Source organism: Salvelinus alpinus, chromosome 22 (assembly GCF_045679555.1).
Source record: "Salvelinus alpinus chromosome 22, SLU_Salpinus.1, whole genome shotgun sequence".
In the NCBI taxonomy this organism is placed as follows: Eukaryota; Metazoa; Chordata; class Actinopteri; order Salmoniformes; family Salmonidae; genus Salvelinus; species Salvelinus alpinus.
In genome coordinates this window covers 18,769,388-18,788,849 of record NC_092107.1, presented here as the reverse complement: position 1 = coordinate 18,788,849, position 19,462 = coordinate 18,769,388, and the positions used below count along the sequence as shown (strand labels likewise).

The following is a 19,462-nucleotide window of genomic DNA, read 5'->3' as shown; positions in this document are numbered from 1 at the left end:
GCGTTCGGTGTGGTGCATACATTGGATTTATCGAACATATGTGTCAAACTGTATGCGTAAACGGCTTGACAGAAATGGTAGCAGAAGGTGAATGTTGAACTTTTGTTGCGTACATAACATATCCAGATGATGCAGAGTATTATTTGCGCAAACACTGTCGGTGTGTTGGAAACGTTATGCTAACAACAACATTGATACTTGTAAAAATGTAAATTCTGAAAACGCTTACCTGTACATATGTTTGTCCTGTACAACTGGGGTGCTGAAATTCTAACGTTTAATAAAAACTTGTATCAAATACATCCGCAAGACGAATGGGTTTGTACCAATTGGGAAAGGGGGATACCTAAATCCAACTTCCTCTGCAACGCAATGCTGCAAGGCAAACGCAGCGTTTCATTGGAAATGAATGTAATTCTGATGTACCAAAATGCAAAATCACTGTCGGTGTGTGAAGCGTAAGAGAACGGAATCTCAGCTCAGCTACTTATTTGTATTGTAGGCCTACATCGTGTCTGGCAAACTGCAGAGGAGATGCGTATTGTGCAATTCCACGAACAACAACCTGGGGAGAGACTTTGTCTTTGTCCACGTTTGCTCCTTCAACCCGTGCACCCCCAGTCACCGACGGTCCGATCTGTAAAGTCACATTCTAACTAGCCAGACGGGGAAAATGTGTTTTTAACAGTCATCCAATTCGGAATTCCAAGTCGGAAACTCGGGCATCTTTCTGGCTCCGACTGAAGATAACCGTTATGACTTGACCTCAGTTATTCCCGAGTTCCCAGTTATCTTGAAAGCACCATTGATCTCAGTTTATGTATTATAGTGTAGCGACCCGCACAGACAGCGTATGTGTGATAACGTAATCTCAGCTCAGCTACTTAGCCTACTATACTGTTTGTATTGTAGGCCTACATCGTGTCTGGCAAATTGAAGATTAGATGCGTATTGTGCAATTCGACGAACAACAACCCGGAGAGAGGCGAGCGTCTTTGTCCATGTATGCTCCTTCAACCCATACACCTCCAGTTGCCGCCGGTCCAGTCTGTGACGTCACATTCTAAACACTGTGGTTGGTTGTGCGCTTGTAAACAAATAGGATACTGATTTCGTCCTGGGCACAAGGCAGGCAAGACACGCGGGAAAGAATAGAACTGGAAAGAGTGAACACTTTTTTTTTATGAGCGCAGTGCACACGAAGCGGCGATGCAACAGATGTGTGCAGGTTATTAGGTGGGATATTTTTGTCCTTTTATTGGAGAAAAAAATTCTAGGGGGAATGGAATGTGTTATGGCAGCCTTTTCTGTTAATAACGCCACTGTCACTAACTCCATCATAATGGTAAGAAAACTCTTATTCATTAAACATGAATAACGTGATTGTGACAATGTATTGTGATAATATTGATGGTATTTTCTTTAATGACATATTTTCATCCTTTTATTAAACCTTTATTTAACCAGGCAAGTTGATTATGAGCAAATGCTTATTTACAATGTTGGCCTGGCAAGTTGTGCATTTCTTTCAATGCATTTCTATAAATGAACATGTCTGATCAGCATTTTGCTATCAATCCAATTTAAATCAATCAAATGTATTTCTAAAGCCCTTCTTACATCAACTGATGTCACAAAGTGCTGTACAGAAACCCAGCCTAAAACCCCAAACAGCAAGCAATGCAGGTGTAGAAGCACGGTGGCTAGGAAGAACTCCCTAGAAAGGCCAGAACCTATGAAGAAACCTAGAGAGGAACCAGGCTATGAGGGGTGGCCAGTCCTCTTCTGGCTGTGCCGGGTGGAGATCATAACAGAACATGGCCAAGATGTTCAAGTGTTCATAGATGACCAGCAGGGTCAAATAATAATAATCACCGGGTGCAACAGGTCAGGACCTCAGGAGTAAATGACAGTTGGCTTTTCATAGCCGATCAGTTCTGTTCATCCCAAATTGTTCATCATAATAAGCAGCCTAGACGAGAAGATGAACTGTGATAACCCCTCTACAAATAATGGAAACGCATTATGATTGTGTCAATACTGTGGGAAATACTTTAATAGATGTTTTGCCTTTTCAAATCATGATAATGTCAACATTGATAACAATATTTGTTGATTATTAGGCAACATGACTATATCAGTGTGTGAGTTTCTCATGTAGGTTTTTTGTTTTAATTTATGGCCATAAAAAAAATGCTGGCTTAAAAAGAACCCAATTTGGGTTGTTTGGTAACCCAGGGCTGGGTAAATATTGGAAAGAGCATATGCTGTGTTATTTTGACCAAGACAGGTGGGGTGCGTGAATAACTCAACATGCTGGGTTGTTGGGATTACCCAAACATGTGTTAATTTAACCATCAATTTGGTATTTTTAATTTCATGCTGGGTTGACCTAGCAGCTGTGTTTTTTTTTATGTAACTAGGTTGTTTTCAGGAGGCGTGGCTTATTAGGGTGTGGCTTTCTGATAGATATTATTAATGAGAGTAAATGTCATTCCTTCTCACCATGTTAAGTTTAGATACTGCAAATAAAATGTTTCCTTCAAATCTTTATTATTTTCGCACATTCTTCTAGAATATTAAGATTATTTATTACATATTATAATAAGGTGGTATCTATCCCGACAATGGGATTTGTGTAGGCTTTAAGGGAACTTATACACTTCTGTAAAGCTCATTGAAGCTACAAAAATGTAAATGTTCTACCATAACATGTGATAACTATACAACAGAACAGATGAACAAGAATGACATTTACTCTTACAACAATCTGAAAGCCACACCCCTACTGAACTACATATAGTACATATCTACATGTCTCAATAACCCAGCACCAATAACCCAGCATCAACAAACCTACCTTGCTCTTTCTAAATGACAACAATCCAACTAAGTGACCCAGTGCCTCTAACCCAGCAGTTGGGTCAACCAAACAACCCAGCATTATTTTGTGTATGAACCATAGATAGAATGGCTGCCCTCATTCTTCAATAATCAATATTGAATTACTCAATTTGCATATGTAGTTAACACATACCATGTAGTTCATCAGTATCAGGCTAATTATTGCATGGCTGTTGTTTTTCTTTGCGCTCAGAGTAAGCTAAGCTTTGTCCGATTGTAACCCCGGCACACTGCATATAGATAGAAACAGATTAGGCGACTCTGCAGTAGCCTACAGTAGCCTATGCCAATATGCACTTTGCTTAAATCGTAATCTGAAAGGTGAAATGATCAGATATGTACATGTCGTATCAATTAATTGTTTTTTAAGATATCTTTATTGTATTCAAGTTTGATTGTTGTCTGGGATCTGTTCAGTGGTCAAATTACAATTATTGACATTGATTCTTGAAGAATATAACTTATAAATGCCTCTCAGGCTTAATAAAACTGTCTTGGTCTATAATAACCTAAAGTTTTTTTACTCAAGTTTTTTTTTATAAGAAGATCGTAAACAAACAATGTATAGCCTCAAATGTTTGAAACTATCATTTGGATGTCATGGACTATCATTCCTTGCATTACACAAATTGTCTTTGATTGTTATCAAAACAAGTGGTGAGGTGGCCAGTGTAACCTGCCACACTTTGTTTGCTAACTTTTTGATAATTCAATCATTTTATACCCCAAACCACCTATTTTACCTCTCTCTCCATCATCACCAGAACACCAATGGGCCTCCTGATCTGATGCTGGACCCCAGAACTGTATGTGTATCTATCGATGAGGTGGTATCCAATCATGTGAGAAGTCAACAGACTCCATTATTACATGGGCATCTCAAGAAAGTGGAGAACAGTCTAACTGAAGCCCAACGTTTTTCCTACCTGCCACGTCGACCAGCAGTTAACATTGAATTCAAAGATGTCTGCTACTCAGTTCCTGAGGGACCATGGTGGGGAAAGAAAGGTGGGTGCATTATTGATTATTATCAAACAACAGATGTAGACTAACAGTAAAATGGTTACGGGCCCTACCCAACAATGCAGAGAGAAAAATAGAAAAACAATAGAAAGATAATAACACAAGGAATAAATACACAATGAGTAATGATAACTTGGCTATATACACAGGGTACCAGTACCGAGTTGATTTGAAGGGGTACGAGGTAATCGAGGTACATATAGGTAGGGGTAAAGTGACTAGGCAACAGGATACATAATAAGCAGTAGCAGCAGCATATGTGATGAGTCAAAAGAGTGCAAATGGTAGTCAATGCAGATAGTCCGGGTAGCTATTTGGTAGCTAAGTTGCACTATGCAGAAATCCATCCGCCATTTCCTGGTTGCTAAAACTCTAATAGGTCGCCTAATTTCAGTTTATGTGACAAAATAAGCTAGTATAGTGTAGAGAATCATTGTACCATCTGAACCGCTGTGAAATATATTTCCCATAAACCAAAATATTGTTGTTTCAGTTGTTTGGAACTGGTGTACAAAATTGAAAGTAAAAGATGCAAAAACAAAACTTAAGAAAGGGAAGCATTGAAATAGTGCTCATAGAACTGATCTACTGCTTCTTAGAATGATATATCTATAATTCAAGTAGAATGATAGATCTATAATTCACATTTCTATGTGAATTTGGTCGGGTCGCCCAAAAAGTTACATATTGCCACTTTAACTATTTAGGCAGTCTTATAGCTTGGGGGTGTAGAAGTTGTTCAGGGTCCTGTTGGTTCCAGACTTTGTGTATCGGTACCACTTGCCATGCGGCAGCAGAGAGAACAGTCTATGACTTGGGTGGCTGGAGTCTTTGACAATATTTAGGGCCTAGAGGTCCTGGTATAGAGGTCCTGGATGGCAGGGAGCTCGCCCCCAGTGATGTACTGGGCCATACGCACTACCCTCTGTAGCGCGTTGCAGTCAGATGCCTAGCAGTTCTCATACCAAGAGGTGATGCAGCCAGTCAAAATGTGCAGCTTGTAACGCTCGTCATCGGTGAAAGGAAGAGTGGACCAAAGCGCAGCGCGGAAAGTGTTCATGATATTTATTACAAGAAACACTCAAACAAAAATAACAAATCCAAAAACGAAAGCGAACAGTTCCGTCAGGCACAGACACTAAACAGAAAATAACACCCCACAAAACCCAAACGGAAAATCACAACTTACATATGATCCCCAATCAGAGACAACGATAGACAGCTGCCTCTGATTGGGAACCACACTCGAGAAAAACAACAAAGAAATAGAAAACATAGATTTTCCCACGCGAGTCACACCCTGACCCAACCAAACATAGAGAATAAAAAGGATCTCTAAGGTCAGGGCGTGACACAGCTGTAGAACTTTTTGAGGATCTGAGGGCCCATGACAAATCTTTTCAGCCTCCTGAGGGGGAAGAGGTGTTGTTGTGTCTTCTTTACAACTGTGTTGGTGTGTGTTTGTGTGGGCCATGTCCTAATTGATGTGTACACCGAGGAACTTGAATCAAAACCCCCTCCACTATAGTCCTGTTGATGATGTGGATGGGGGCGTGCTCGGCCCTCCATTTTCTGTATTCCACGATCAGCTCCTTTGTCTTGCTGATGTTGAGGGAAAGGTTGTTGTCCTGGCACCACACTGCCAGGTCACTGACCTCCTCCCTATAGGCTGTCTCATTGTTGTCTGTGATCAGGCCTACTTACCACCGTCATGTTGTCAGCAAACTTAATGAGGTGTTGGAGTCGTGCACGGCCACGCAGTCGTGGGGCCCCCATGTTGAGGGTCAACATGGCGGATATATTGTTGCCTACCCTCACCACCTAGGGGCGGCCGGTCAAGAAGTCCAGGATCCAAATGCAGAGGGAGGTGTTCAGTCCCAGGGTCCTGAGCTTAGTGATGAGCTTGGAGGGCATTATGGGATTGAATGCTTAGCTGTAGTCAGTGACAACAATCTCACATAGGTGTTCCTCTTATCCAGGTGGGAGAGGGCAGTGTGGAGTGCAATAGAGATTGCGTCATCTGTTGATCTGTTGGGGCGGTATGCGAATTGGAGTGGGTCCAAGGTGTCTGGGATGATGGTGTTGATGTGAGTCATGACTAGCCTTTCAAAGCATTTCATCGCTACAGATGTGAGCGCTACTGGGCGATAGTCATTTAGATAGGTTACTTTGGCATTCTTGGGCACAGGGACTATGGTGGTCTGCTTGAAACATTACATATCGGGTCAGGTAGAGGTTGAAAATGTCCGTGAAGACACTTGCCAGCTGATCAGCGCAAACTCTCAGTATGCATCCTGGTAATCCATCTTGCCCTACGGCCTCGTGGATGTTAACCTGTTTAAGGTCTTATTCACATTGGCTACGGAGAGCGAGATCACACAGTAGTCTGGAACAGTTGATGCTGGTTCAGTGTTGCTTGCCTTGAAGCGAGCATCGAAGACATTTAGCTTGTCTGGTAGGCAGGCATCACTGGGCAGCTCGCAGCTGGGTTTCCCATTGTAATCCGTGATAGTTTGCAAGCCCTGCTACATCCTACGAGCGTCAGAGCCGGCGTAGTAAGATTTGATCTTAGTCCTGTATTGACGCTTTGCCTGTTTGATGGCTCGTCGGAGGTCGTAGCGGAATTTTGTATACGCATCCGGATTAGTGTCCCGCTCCTTGAAAATTCCAGCATCACCTTGTGGGCAGACTTGTTACCGAAAGAGACGGGGGAGTTTTTCAGGATCAAAATAAATATGAAAGGAGCAAAGCCTAGGTAAAAAGTTAGCACAAACCCTGCCTCATTCTTAGGAAAACTTAACCCTGGTATAGAGTTTAATTTTTCAGTGGGACAATTGCACAAATTTTAATACCAAAGACACACCAGAATAGCTTTCCAATGGGTGTCTGAGTGGTCCAGTCTCATTCCTGACTTAAATTTGCTTGAAATTTAGAGACAATGTTTAAATAATGCTGTCCATCAATAATTCCAGACTAAATTTACTGAGCTTGAGCAGTTTTGACAAAAACAATCAATAAATGTTGCCCTAAGAGTTGTGCAAAGTCGGTAGAATCTTATTTGAAATTATTCACAGCTGTAATGGCTGCCAAAGATGCATCCACCAAGTATTAACTGTGGGGTGTGAAGACATACGCAATCAAACATCTTAATATTACCTTTTATTCATTTGAAAAAAATTCTATATTTTCTCTTTCACTTTGAAAATCTGGAGTAGGTTGTGTAGATCGGTAGGATAAAAAAAAAAAGATATTGCCTCTTTAGATGTAATTTTAAGGCAGAAAAATATGAAGATTGTGCAAGGAGTGGGTAAACTTTTACTAGCGACTGTATATCTAGAGACATTTTTACATGGATTCGCAGAGCTGCATGATGTTACGCAATGATTGTTATGTCTAGTGGATTATCATATATAAATGTGGATTTGCATATTTGTAGGCAGAAATAGCCACTAGATTGATTTTGCAGGGATCTTATTTTAAGGTTCAATGAAGCTTGTAACATCTAGTGTTCAGATAACACATAACAAGTATCAGCTCCAGTTAGGGACCCCACATCACCTTTTAGAGGAATAAGCTGACCGACAACACTCCATCCCACTGACCATTTTAAGAATCACCAACCATTATAAAAGTTGATTTGATGTTGAGAGGGCCGGAAGGCTATTGCTTCAAAGACGTGCCATCATACAAATTACTGTAAACAAAGTAAGCTATTACTAGTTAGCCTTTGAATAGGCACATCCTTACTCCCTCCGGGTAAGTGATTGCTCTCCCACAAGAGCTGAGAGAGAGAGAGTTGTTAGCAAGGTTGCTTTGCATTTGGAATTGGGTGCTGGTGGTACTGTTTCTGGGAATCCGTGTTGACGCAACTGCACAGCTGGCTAGTAGCTCTGGCACGTAGTTACTGGAGGGGCCCTCCTCCCATCATAGCGAGGCACTGTTGTCTTCATTAGCACTCTCCTTCTGGATGTTCATTGGCATGCAGCCCTGCACCTTCTGTCTGTCTGTGCGTCTGTCCGTCTGTCTAGGTCAGAGAAACATACAGACAGCATTAAGATATACAGTGGGGAGAACAAGTATTTGATACACTGCCGATTTTGCAGGTTTTCCTACTTACAAAGCATGTAGAGGTCTGTAATTTTTATCATAGGTACACTTCAACTGTGAGAGACGGAATCTAAAACAAAAATCCAGAAAATCACATTGTATGATTTTTAAATAATTAATTTGCATTTTATTGCATGACATAAGTATTTGATCACCTACCAACCAGTAAGAATTCCGTCTCTCACAGACCTGTTAGTTTTTCTTTAAGAAGCCCTCCTGTTCTCCACTCATTACCTGTATTAACTGCACCTGTTTGAACTCGTTACCTGTATAAAAGACACCTGTCCACACACAATCAAACAGATTCCAACCTCTCCACAATGGCCAAGACCAGAGAGCTGTGTAAGGACATCAGGGATAAATTGTAGACCTGCACAAGGCTGGGATGGGCTACAGGACAATAGGCAAGCAGCTTGGTGAGAAGGCAACAACTGTTGGCGCAATTATTAGAAAATGGAAGAAGTTCAAGATGACGGTCAATCACCCTCGGTCTGGGGCTCCATGCAAGATTTCACCTCGTGGGGCATCAATGATCATGAGGAAGGTGAGGGATCAGCCCAGAACTACACGGCAGGACCTGGTCAATGACCTGAAGAGAGCTGGGACCACAGTCTCAAAGAAAACCATTAGTAACACACTACGCCGTCATGGATTAAAATCCTGCAGCGCACACAAGGTCCCCCTGCTTAAGCCAGTGCATGTCCAGGCCTGTCTGAAGTTTGCCAATGACCATCTGGATGATCCAGAGGAGGAATGGGAGAAGGTCATGTGGTCTGATGAGACAAAAATAGAGCTTTTTGGTCTAACTCCACTCGCCGTGTTTGGAGGAAGAAGAAGTATGAGTACAACCCCAAGAACACCATCCCAACCGTGAAGCATGGAGGTGGAAACATCATTCTTTGGGGATGCTTTTCTGCTAAGGGGACAGGACGACTGCACCGTATTGAGGGGAGGATGGATGGGGCCATGTATCGCGAGATCTTGGCCAACAACCTCCTTCCCTCAGTAAGAGCATTGAAGATGGGTCGTGGCTGGGTCTTCCAGCATGACAACGACACGAAGCACACAGCCATGGCAACTAAGGAGTGGCTCCATAAGAAGCATCTCAAGGTCCTGGAGTGGCCTAGCCAGTCTCCAGACCTGAACCCAATAGAAAATCTTTGGAGGGAGCTGAAAGTCCGTATTGCCCAGCGACAGCCCCGAAACCTGAAGGATCTGGAGAAGATCTGTAGGGAGGAGTGGGCCAAAATCCCTGCTGCAGTGTGTGCAAACCTAGTCAAGAACTACAGGAAACGTATCATCTCTGTAATTGCAAACAAAGGTTTCTGTACCAAATATTAAGTTCTGCTTTTCTGATGTATCAAATACTTATGTCATGCAATAAAATGCAAATTAATTACTTAAAAATCATACAATGTGATTTTCTGGATTTTTGTTTTAGATTCCGTCTCTCATAGTTGAAGTGTACCTATGATAATAATTACAGACCTCTACATGCTTTGTAAGTAGGAAAACCTGCAAAATCGGCAGTGTATCAAATACTTGTTCTCCCCACTGTAGAAGTGAAGAGAATACAAACATGTAACCTAATCTAACATGTAACCTAATCATTAAAAAGGCAGCCTACAGTAAGATGCAGTGGCGCACATGTATTCTACTTAAACAAAAAACGCATCAACAATGAGCATGAAGGAAATGTAGGTAATCTAAATTGAATTGACGTTTGATTCAGATGATGGGCACCTCATGGAATTGACCGTTGCCCCTGCCAGGCTTTAGGCCTCAGCAACATTACAGCCTGTATTGTTCCTGCTTGACCGAAATGGAAACTGGGCCATCAAGCTGTCCAGCAAATATTTGTTGTCAATACGAAAAGGAAACTGACTGCCTGTCTGTCTCTATCTCCTTCTCAAAGCCTAAAAGTGGCAGTGGCAAAATCAGATTGGACAAATATATAGTATCAGAGTTGTATGGTCGAGTTTCTCTGACTAGTCTGTGTGCTGTAGCATCATGTCTGTCATGTTTTCTCTCTCTCTCTCTCCCCTGGAGGGATTCAAGACTCTGTAGGATAATCTGTGATCTGTGCCTCTCATCCAAAAGGAATTTGCATCAGAATTGTTTGTGTAATTAATTTAAACGATAAAAGCTAATTAACCGACATTTCTGAAAATGGATATATAGTGTTCTGGAATGAAACTCTTCAATTGTCATTTCACTCTCAATATGGAAATACACTCTTTTGTACCAAATTATTCAAAAGTAGTGAATAGTCATTTGTTAAACCATCAAAGCTATATCAAAGCTATTTTTAGTGAGAGGAGGTCCTCATCCATGTCCCCTGACAGCAGGTTTTAATTCTTCATGTATCTTTCATGTAGAAAGAGATCTGGGCCCGTATTCGCAAAGCACCTCAGAGTAGGAGGGCTGATCAAGGATCAGGTTCTCACGCTTATTCATTATGATTTAAAAGGCAAAACTGACCCTAGATCAGCACTCCTACTCTGAGGTGCTTTGTGAATACGGGCCCAGATCTCTTTCTGCTAGGTTTTACACAGTGAAATGTAACAAATAACTAAATGTTTTATAAATAAATGTACAAATCAATATTTAAATTTGAAAAAATTATAATAATTAAGTACTGTAATATGAGATCTGTGTATAAAATACATTTAGATGTAATTAAATAAAACATTTAGATTTTACATTTTTGTAATTTAGCAGGTGCTCTTATCCAGAGCGACTTACAGTAAGTGCACTCATTTTAAGATAGCTAGGTGAGACTACCACATATCACAGTCAAATACACTAATTGTATCGAACATTAGGAACACCTGCTCTTCCCATGACATAGACTGACCAGGTGAATCCATGTGAAACCTATGATCCCTTATTGATGTCACCTGTTAAATCCACTTTAATCCGTGAAGATGAAGGCGAGAAGACAGGTTAAAGAAGGATTTCCAGGCCTTGAGACAATTGAGACATGGATTGTGTACGTGTGCCATTCAGAGGGTGAATGGCAAGAAAAAATATTGAAGTGCCTTTGAACGGGGTATGGTAGTAGGTTTCAGTGTGTCAAGAACTGCAACGCTGCTGGATTTTTCAAGCTCAACAGTTTCCTGTGTGTTTATCAAGAATGGTCCTCCACCCAAAGGACATCCAGCCAACTTGACACAACTGTGGAAAGCATTGGAGTCAACATGGGCCAGTATCCCTGTGGAATGCTTTTGACACCTTGTAGTCCATGCCCCAACGAATTGTGGCTGTTCTAAGGGCAAACGGGGTGCAACTCAATATTAGGAAAGTGTTCCTAATGTTTTGTACACTCTGTGTACACAGGATATGAACATTCCATTCCAGCTAAACAATGGATATACACTACCGGTCAAAAGGTTTTAGAACACCTACTCATTCAAGGGTTTTTCTTTATTTTGACTATTTTCTACATTGTAGAATAATAGTGAAGACATCAAAACCATGAAATAACACATATGGAATCATGTAGTAACCAAAAAGTATTAAACAAATCAAAATATATTTTATATTTGAGATTCGCCAAATAGCCACTCTTTGCCTTGATGACAGCTTTGCACCCGCTTGGCATTCTCTCAACCAGCTTCACCTGGAATGCTTTGGTGTGTGAGTGTGTGATTGCAGAGTGTGTGATTTCGACCTTTCTGTATAGCCTACTCTGTCATTATTTTGCCAAAGGGCAAGAACATGGGTATTTCAGTGAATGCAACCAATTCAATGAATGGTGATTAATCCTATTGTTTAGATGTGCTCATTGGGTGTAATACAAGTCTTTGCAGAATTTGGTTAGCTGCTTTGTTTTTACCAGGTTTGTTTGAAAAACATTTTTGACAATTTCTGTCCGATACCATGCAGATATGGACACCGACAACTGTGACGTTTCATGGGGTCATGCTTTGGATTCAAATAATTGAAAGGAATTGATTTTGTAAATACATGATATTTGTTTTCCTCCAACTCCCTTTCCGAGTAGGATAGATCGATGGAACTTGAATTTGTTTCTCACATGTTTGTTCAGTTCTCTTGCTGTAACATGCTGACAATTGTCACGACTCAAACCATGTTAGCCTGCTGAGCTAAAGACTAGGCATTAGCTTTAGTCTCAGACAAAAGGTTACTCATCACATGAGTATAGTGAACCCGGGTTTGGATATATTTTCACTTGTCTGTTGAAGGATGCAGCTACCATTTATAGTGGGATTCAACACCAACTAGGCATACAGTAACAGTCAAAAGTTTGGACACACCTACTCATTCAAGGATTTTTCTTAATTTTTTTACCATTTTCTACATTGTAGAATAATAGTGAAGACAGCAAAACTATGAAATAAGTGTGCAAAGCTGTCATCAAGACATCTCAAATATATTTTAATTTGTTTAATACTTTTTGGTTACTACATGATTCCATATGTGTTATTTCATAGTGTTGATGTCTTCACTATTATCAATGTAGAACATAGTCAAAATAAAGAAAAAACGTCAAATGAACAAGTTATGTGTCACGATCGTGTGGAGGAGAGACGGACCAAAACGCAGCATGAGGAAAATAAGCCATCTTCTTTTAATTAAACGAACGAAGATGAACATGAAACGAAAACACTATTACAAACAAACAAAACATGATCGTGAAGCTAAATAACGCAAGTGCACAGACAAGCAACAAACGTTAAACAAGACAACTACCCACAAAAGCCTACTGCCTATGGCTACCTTAAATATGGCTCCCAATCAGAGACAAATGAATGACAGCTGTCTCTGATTGAGACCCAATCTAGGCAGCCATAGACATAACTAGACAACCTAACAATACTCTATCCCATACACATACAACACCCATAGACTAACCAAAACACACACAACATACAATGCCCACCCCAACTCACGCCCTGACCAACCAAACAATAATCAAAATAACATAAAAATAGGTCAGGAACGTGACATTATGAACATGCCCTTCCTGAACCAGTCAATTACTGTCTATGCGCACACTGCATGGCTTACATGCTGTGTCCTCACAAGGGAGAGGTTACTAAAGTGCATCCTCTCCTCCTAGCAGGGAACACTAGGTTCCATTAAAAGAGGACAGAAAAGGTCAGAGGTATTTGTGTATCGCTCTGAAGGATTATAACAGAAAATCCAATTAAACTGGGAGCCACCGCAATCAACTGGATTAGCGTTCAGCTAGCTGTGTCCATTAGGTGAATAGCAGGTTAATATAGGCCATTCCACTCTCTTCTGCATGCTTATGGCTAGGGGATGATTTCATTTCCATTTTAATTTACAGTGTTATCATATATGATTGATTTAGAGTGAGGCAATGTTTCTCAACTCTAGTACTGAGACCTTGGCCACTGGGTTACACATTTTTGTTCTAGCCCAGCACTAACACACCGGATGTAAATAATCAAGGTCTTGAATCATGTGTGCTAGTGCTGGGCTAGAACAACAGTGTGTTCACCATTGACACAAATGGGCTGTTCAAACAGAATTATCACGTCCTGACCATAGTGCTTATGTGTTTTGCTTGTTTTAGTGTTGGTCAGGACGTGAGCTGGGTGGACATTCTATGTTGTGTGTCTAGTTTGTCCGTTTCTGTGTTCAGCCTAATATGGTTCTCAATCAGAGGCAGCTGTCAATCGTTGTCCCTGATTGAGAATCATATATAGGTGGCTTGTTTTGTGTTGGGGATTTGTGGGTGGTTGTTTCCTGTGTCAGTGTTTGTGCCACACGGGACTGTGACGGTTAGTACGTTTGTTGTTTTGGATTGTGTCTTGTCTTCGTATATATTAAATCATGGAAACTTACCACGCTGTACATTGGTCCTCCGATCCTTCTCGCCTCTCCTCGTCCAAGGAAGAGCTAGACTGCCGTTACAAGAATAGATAAACAGCTCATGTAAAAAGGGAATGAATTCTAAAACGTATAAAAATAACTTCATTTATAAAGCATATTTTATAAATTCAGCACAAAATGCTTCACAAAAAGCAGCCCAAAAAACGTTACTCCCACAGTGTGGGTTGATTTGAATCACACCATGAGCATGTTTGGGTGGGAACCCTTCTAATACCAAGCATGTTCTGCAGTCTGAAATGTGAGCATGAGGAGATTACAATGTAATAGACACCCACCCAGATGGGTGCATTCACTCAGAAAATACAAGTACACCCTTTTAACCCGAAACACAGAGGGTTTTATTCGAGGAGGAGGGAATACATGGTTTGGAGACAGATTTAAGTAGGTACTGTGTGAAGCTGAAAGACTGAAGTGCCATTGTGAGGCTGATGGAGGGTTTTATATGGTTCTGCTTTCTTTTGTACCCGGCTTTCAGGTTACAAGACCCTGCTGAAAGGGATCTCTGGGAAATTTACCAGCGGTGGCCTGGTGGCCATCATGGGTCCCTCAGGAGCTGGGAAATCTACACTGATGAATATTCTGTCCGGCTACAGGTGAGCTACAGGCCTGACACTTAACACCCAATAGGTGTAAAGGTCGCTGATAGATGAGTAGCTTACAAGAATCACGCCACACCTACAGTTCTGGGCATTAAAAAGTTGAAATTATAAAATGCCTTGCTGCAGCTTGGTGTTACCTTGCTGTGACTCTCGCAGGGTGACGCCAAGCGGCACGTTCATTCGCAATCATTTAACATTGACCCATGTCATGAAATACATTTTTGAGAACGATTACTGTATGTATTTTTGTATATATTCCATTTTTATTTGATGTGGATGTTTTCATGTTTGAACTGGTTCATGTTTGAACTGGTTCTCTTCCAATCGATGACCACTTCGGAAATAAGTGTTCATGTTGACGTTAATATCTGTTCTCTGTTGTTTCTATTTCTATTGTTCACTTCATTTTTAAACACAGATATAAATCAAGTGGATCATATGGATCAAATGCATAACCCAGGTACGGCTTTGCCCTCTGTCTGTAGGGAAACGGGGATGAAGGGGGAGATCTTGATCAATGGACAGCCTCGCGACCTGCGCTCTTTCAGGAAGGTCTCGTGCTACATCATGCAGGATGACATGCTTCTGCCTCACCTCACAGTACAGGAGGCCATGATGGTAATTGTTTTGCATTTTATTGAACCTTTATTTATCCAGGAAGTTCCATTGAGGTCAGAAGACCTGTTTTACAAAGGAGACCTGGCCAAGAGGGCAAGTTAATAGATCAAATACATTACAGTGCACACACAATGGAAATTCATGCTCCGGAAGTAAACAATAAGTTAAATGGGTGGAACGTTTAGAACGCTGCAGATAGAAATGCTATGTATTAGAGGCATCAGAATTCCTTATTCCACATGATACCTTTTCTACACAATGCATTTATATGTAACATTGTGTACTCCTAAACTTGGGCTTTCTTTACATGAATAAAATGCACCTTCTCTGCATGGTTGCTTCTGAGACATGAAAGATTGCATGCACCTGCACACGTAGGCTTTGTTTCTCTTATTTGGGACAAAGCCAAAGTGTGAACTAAATCTTCCTCTCTGTCTCCTAGGTGTCTGCTAGTCTGAAGCTCCAGGAAAAGGATGAGGGCAAGAGAGACATGGTAAGAGAGTTGTATGGGAACTGCTTCAGAATCCTCCCTCACCTTATTAATCTCCTGCATGTTTCCTGATCCTCAAACTGGAAACTAGGACCAGTTACTATTTCAGCACTGGGGTGTTGCCACTAGTGCAGTCAGTACTGGCTTTAAACAGGCTGGAATGGATGTAAAGTGATATGATGAGGGTGGCTGGGAAGGAGTATATATGTTGCTACTAACCACTGATACAGGGTCAGATATTATGCCCCTTATGCTTAAACGGATTCTTTGGGATTTTGGCAATGAAGCCCTTTATCTACTTCCCCAGAGCCAGATGAGCATTGGGATACTATTTTGATGTATCTTTGACTCCTTGCTGTCCCCAGTCCACCTGGCCATGCTGCTGCTCCAGTTTCAACTGTTCTGCCTGCGGCTATGGAATCCTGACCTGTTCACCGGACCTGCTACCTGTCCCAGACCTGCTGTTTTCAACTCTCTAGAGACAGCAGGAGCTGTAGAGATACTCTGAATGATCGGCTATGAAAAGCCAACTGACATTTACTCCTGAGGTGCTGACCTGTTGCACCCTCGACATCCACTGTGATTATTATTATTTGACCCTGCTGGTCATCTATAAACATTTGAACATCTTGGCCATGTTCTGTTATAATCTCCAACCGGCACAGCCAGAAGAGGACTGGCCACCCCTCATAGCCTGGTTCCTATCTAGGTTTCTTCCTAGGTTCTGGCCTTTCTTTGGAGTTTTTCCTAGCCACCGGCTGGGTTTCTGTACAGCACTTTGAGATATCAGCTGATGTAAGAAGGGCTTTATAAATACATTTGATTTGATTTGTCCCGTATGAAGGACGTTAGAGGTAGTTTCGCTTGTCAATGCTAACTAGCGTTAGCACAATGCGTGGAAGTCTATGAGTATATGCTAGCTAGCATGCTAGTAAATACCATAGACTTCCAGACATTGCGCTAACGCTAGTTAGCATTGGCTTGCAAAACTACCTCTAACTTCCTTCCTACTGGACACAGAGACATAAAAATAGTATCCACTAGTTCATCTGACTCTGGGCAGTAGAGAAATGGCCTCATTGCCAAAATCCCAAAGTATTCCTTTAAGGTTTGCAATAAGGGTTGGGTATCTGACCTTAGATCTGTGATTAATGTAGACGTATACGTTCAGTTGCTGAGAGGAAGGGAGGTGGTTACAGTGCTTTCGCAAAGTATTCAGACCCCTTGACTTTTTCCACATTTTATGTTAGTCTTATTCTAAAATGGCTTAAATAGTTTTTTGCCCTCATCTATCTACACACAATAGCACATAATGACAAATCAAAAACAGGTTAGATTTATTTTTTGTAAAAATAAAAGACGGAAATATCACATTTACATAAGTATTCAGACCCTTTATTCAGTACCTTGTTGAAGCACTTTTGGCAGCGATTACAGCCTCGAGTCTTCTTGGGTATGATGCTACAAGCTTTGCACACCTGTATTTTGGTAGTTTCTCCAATTCTTCTCTGCAGATCCTCTCAAGCTCTGTCAGGTTGGATGGGGAGCGTCACTGCACAGCTATTTTCAGGTCTCTCCAGAGATGTTCGATTGGGTTCATGTTCGGGCTCTGGCTGGGCCACTCAAGGACATTCAGAGACTTGTCCCGAAGCCACTCCTGCGTTGTCTTGGCTGTGTGCTGTGGTGATTTTTCTTTATTATCAAATGAGGAGACAAATGTATCACAAGTCAGAGTTCTACTTAAACTAAATCTTCATTCACTTATTAATAAGGAAAGCAGGTCACACCACACACACAAGTGAATGATTTGAGTGCTCTGCAATAACGAGGCTGGTCAACACAACACTCTTGGCTGTTGGTTTGAGAACCCCGACACAGAGAATACCAAGATCTTTTATATGGCAAAGATCAAATCCAACTTTATTTATTTAAAAAAAAAGATTTTGTTTTTTAAAAATAATTATTTATTACAAAAAACACAAGCAAGGGGTAACATTAAAGTATTAGAACATGAAGGACAAACAATACAGCATCAAGACACTATCAAACATGTATCAGTCTTTCCGCAACAGAGCCCTCCTTATGTGTGAGGGTGCGTGTGCATGATAGTGATATAAAATATGTCATAGTTTCCTTTAACATGATCACAATCTTGTGAAACCCGAACCCTCCAAGATCCCCCCACAGTTCCCCAATAGCTGTCCCTCAACCATTCGAGATCTCTCCCACAGCCACCCCGGAAGAAAAAAAAAGAATACAATTAATTCCATTCCCCACCCCCAAGAACCCCCCAATGCACCAAGAGAATGAACTAAAGAGAAAAAAGGAAAAGACAGAAGAAAACAGAAAACCGCAATGCTAAAAATATATATAAAAATAATACATTTAAAACAAAGGACATCAAGGACAACTGAAATCATAACAGTAATGCCTACTTTATATGTTTGTGTGCATGTCTGGCACTCTTACATGTATGTGTGTGTTCTTGTATGTGTTTATTTGAATGAGAGTGTGTGTATATATGCATGTGTACATACACTTGCACCTGCACCTGTATGTGACAAACTTTATTTGTCACATGCGCCGAATACAACAAGTGTAGATATTACCGTGAAATGCTTACTTACATGCCCTTAACCAACAGTGCAGTTCAATAAAGAGTTAAGAAAATATTTACCAAATTAACTAAAGTAAAAAATTATAAAAAGTAACACAATAAAATAACAATAACGAGGCTATATACAAGGGGTTCCGATATCGAGTCAATGTGCAGGGGTACAGGTTAGTCGAGGTAATTTGTACACGTATGGTAGGGGTGAAGTGACTATGCATAGATAATAAACAGCGAGTAGTAGCAGTGTACAAAACACATGGGGGGGGGTCAATGTAAATAGTCCAGTGGCCATTTGATTAATTGTTCAGCAGTCTTATGGCTTGGGGGTAGAAGCTGTTAAGGAGACTTTTGATCCTAGACTTGGCGCTCCGGTACCGCTTGCCCTACGGTAGCAGAGAAAACAGTCTATGACGGGTGACTGGAGTCTCTGACAATTTGTTGGGCTTTCCTCTGACACCGTCTAGTATATAGGTCTTGGATGGCAGGAAGCTTGGCCCCAGTGATGTACTGGGCCGACGGTCTACCCTTTGTAGCGCCTTGCGGTCAGATGCCGAGCAGTTGCCATACCAGGCGGTGTTGCAACCGGTCAGGATGCTCTCGATGGTGCAGCTGTAGAACTCTTTGAGGATCTGGGGACCCATGCCAAATCTTTTCAGTCTCTTGAGGGGGAAAAGGTGTTGTCATGCCCTCTTCATGACTGTCTTGGTGTGTTAGGACCATGATAGTTAGTTGGTGATGTGGGCACTCTCAACCCGCTCCACTACAGCCCCATCGATGTTAATGGGGGCCTGTTCGGCCTGCCTTTTCCTGTAGTCTACGATCAGCTCCTTTGTCTTGCTCACATTGAGGGAGAGGTTGTTGTCCTGGCACCACACTGCCATTCACATCAGCTACCGAGAGCATTATCACACAGTTGTCCAGAACAGCTGGTGTTCTCGTGCATGCTCCAGTGCTGCTTGGCTCGAAGCGAGCATAAAAGGCATTTAGCTCGTCTAGTAGGCTCGCATCACTGGGCAGCTTGCGTCTGGGTTTCCCTTTCTAGTCCGTAATAGTTTTCAAGCCCAGCCACATCCGACAAGCGTCAGAGCCGGTGTAGTAGGATTCAATCTTAATCCTGTATTGACTCTTTGCTTGTTCGTTGGTTCGTCTGAGGGCATTGCAGGATTTCTTATATGCGTCTGGATTAGTGTCCCGCTCCTTGAAAGACGCAGCTCTAGCCTT

At 41.6% G+C, this 19,462-nt stretch overlaps 1 protein-coding gene across 1 annotated transcript in view; it reads left to right on the top strand.

Annotated features, from left to right (window-relative positions):
- Positions 1-1,070: 1,070 nt before the first annotated feature.
- Positions 1,071-19,462, top strand: part of LOC139549179 (ATP-binding cassette sub-family G member 1-like) — a 35,587-nt gene continuing 17,195 nt past the window's right edge. The window contains exons 1-5 of the mRNA XM_071359358.1: positions 1,071-1,345; positions 3,669-3,912; positions 14,396-14,513; positions 15,005-15,137; positions 15,580-15,630. Coding sequence (XP_071215459.1) covers positions 1,184-1,345; positions 3,669-3,912; positions 14,396-14,513; positions 15,005-15,137; positions 15,580-15,630 — 708 coding nt within the window. The 5' untranslated portion in view covers positions 1,071-1,183. The remainder of the gene's footprint in view (positions 1,346-3,668; positions 3,913-14,395; positions 14,514-15,004; positions 15,138-15,579; positions 15,631-19,462) is intronic.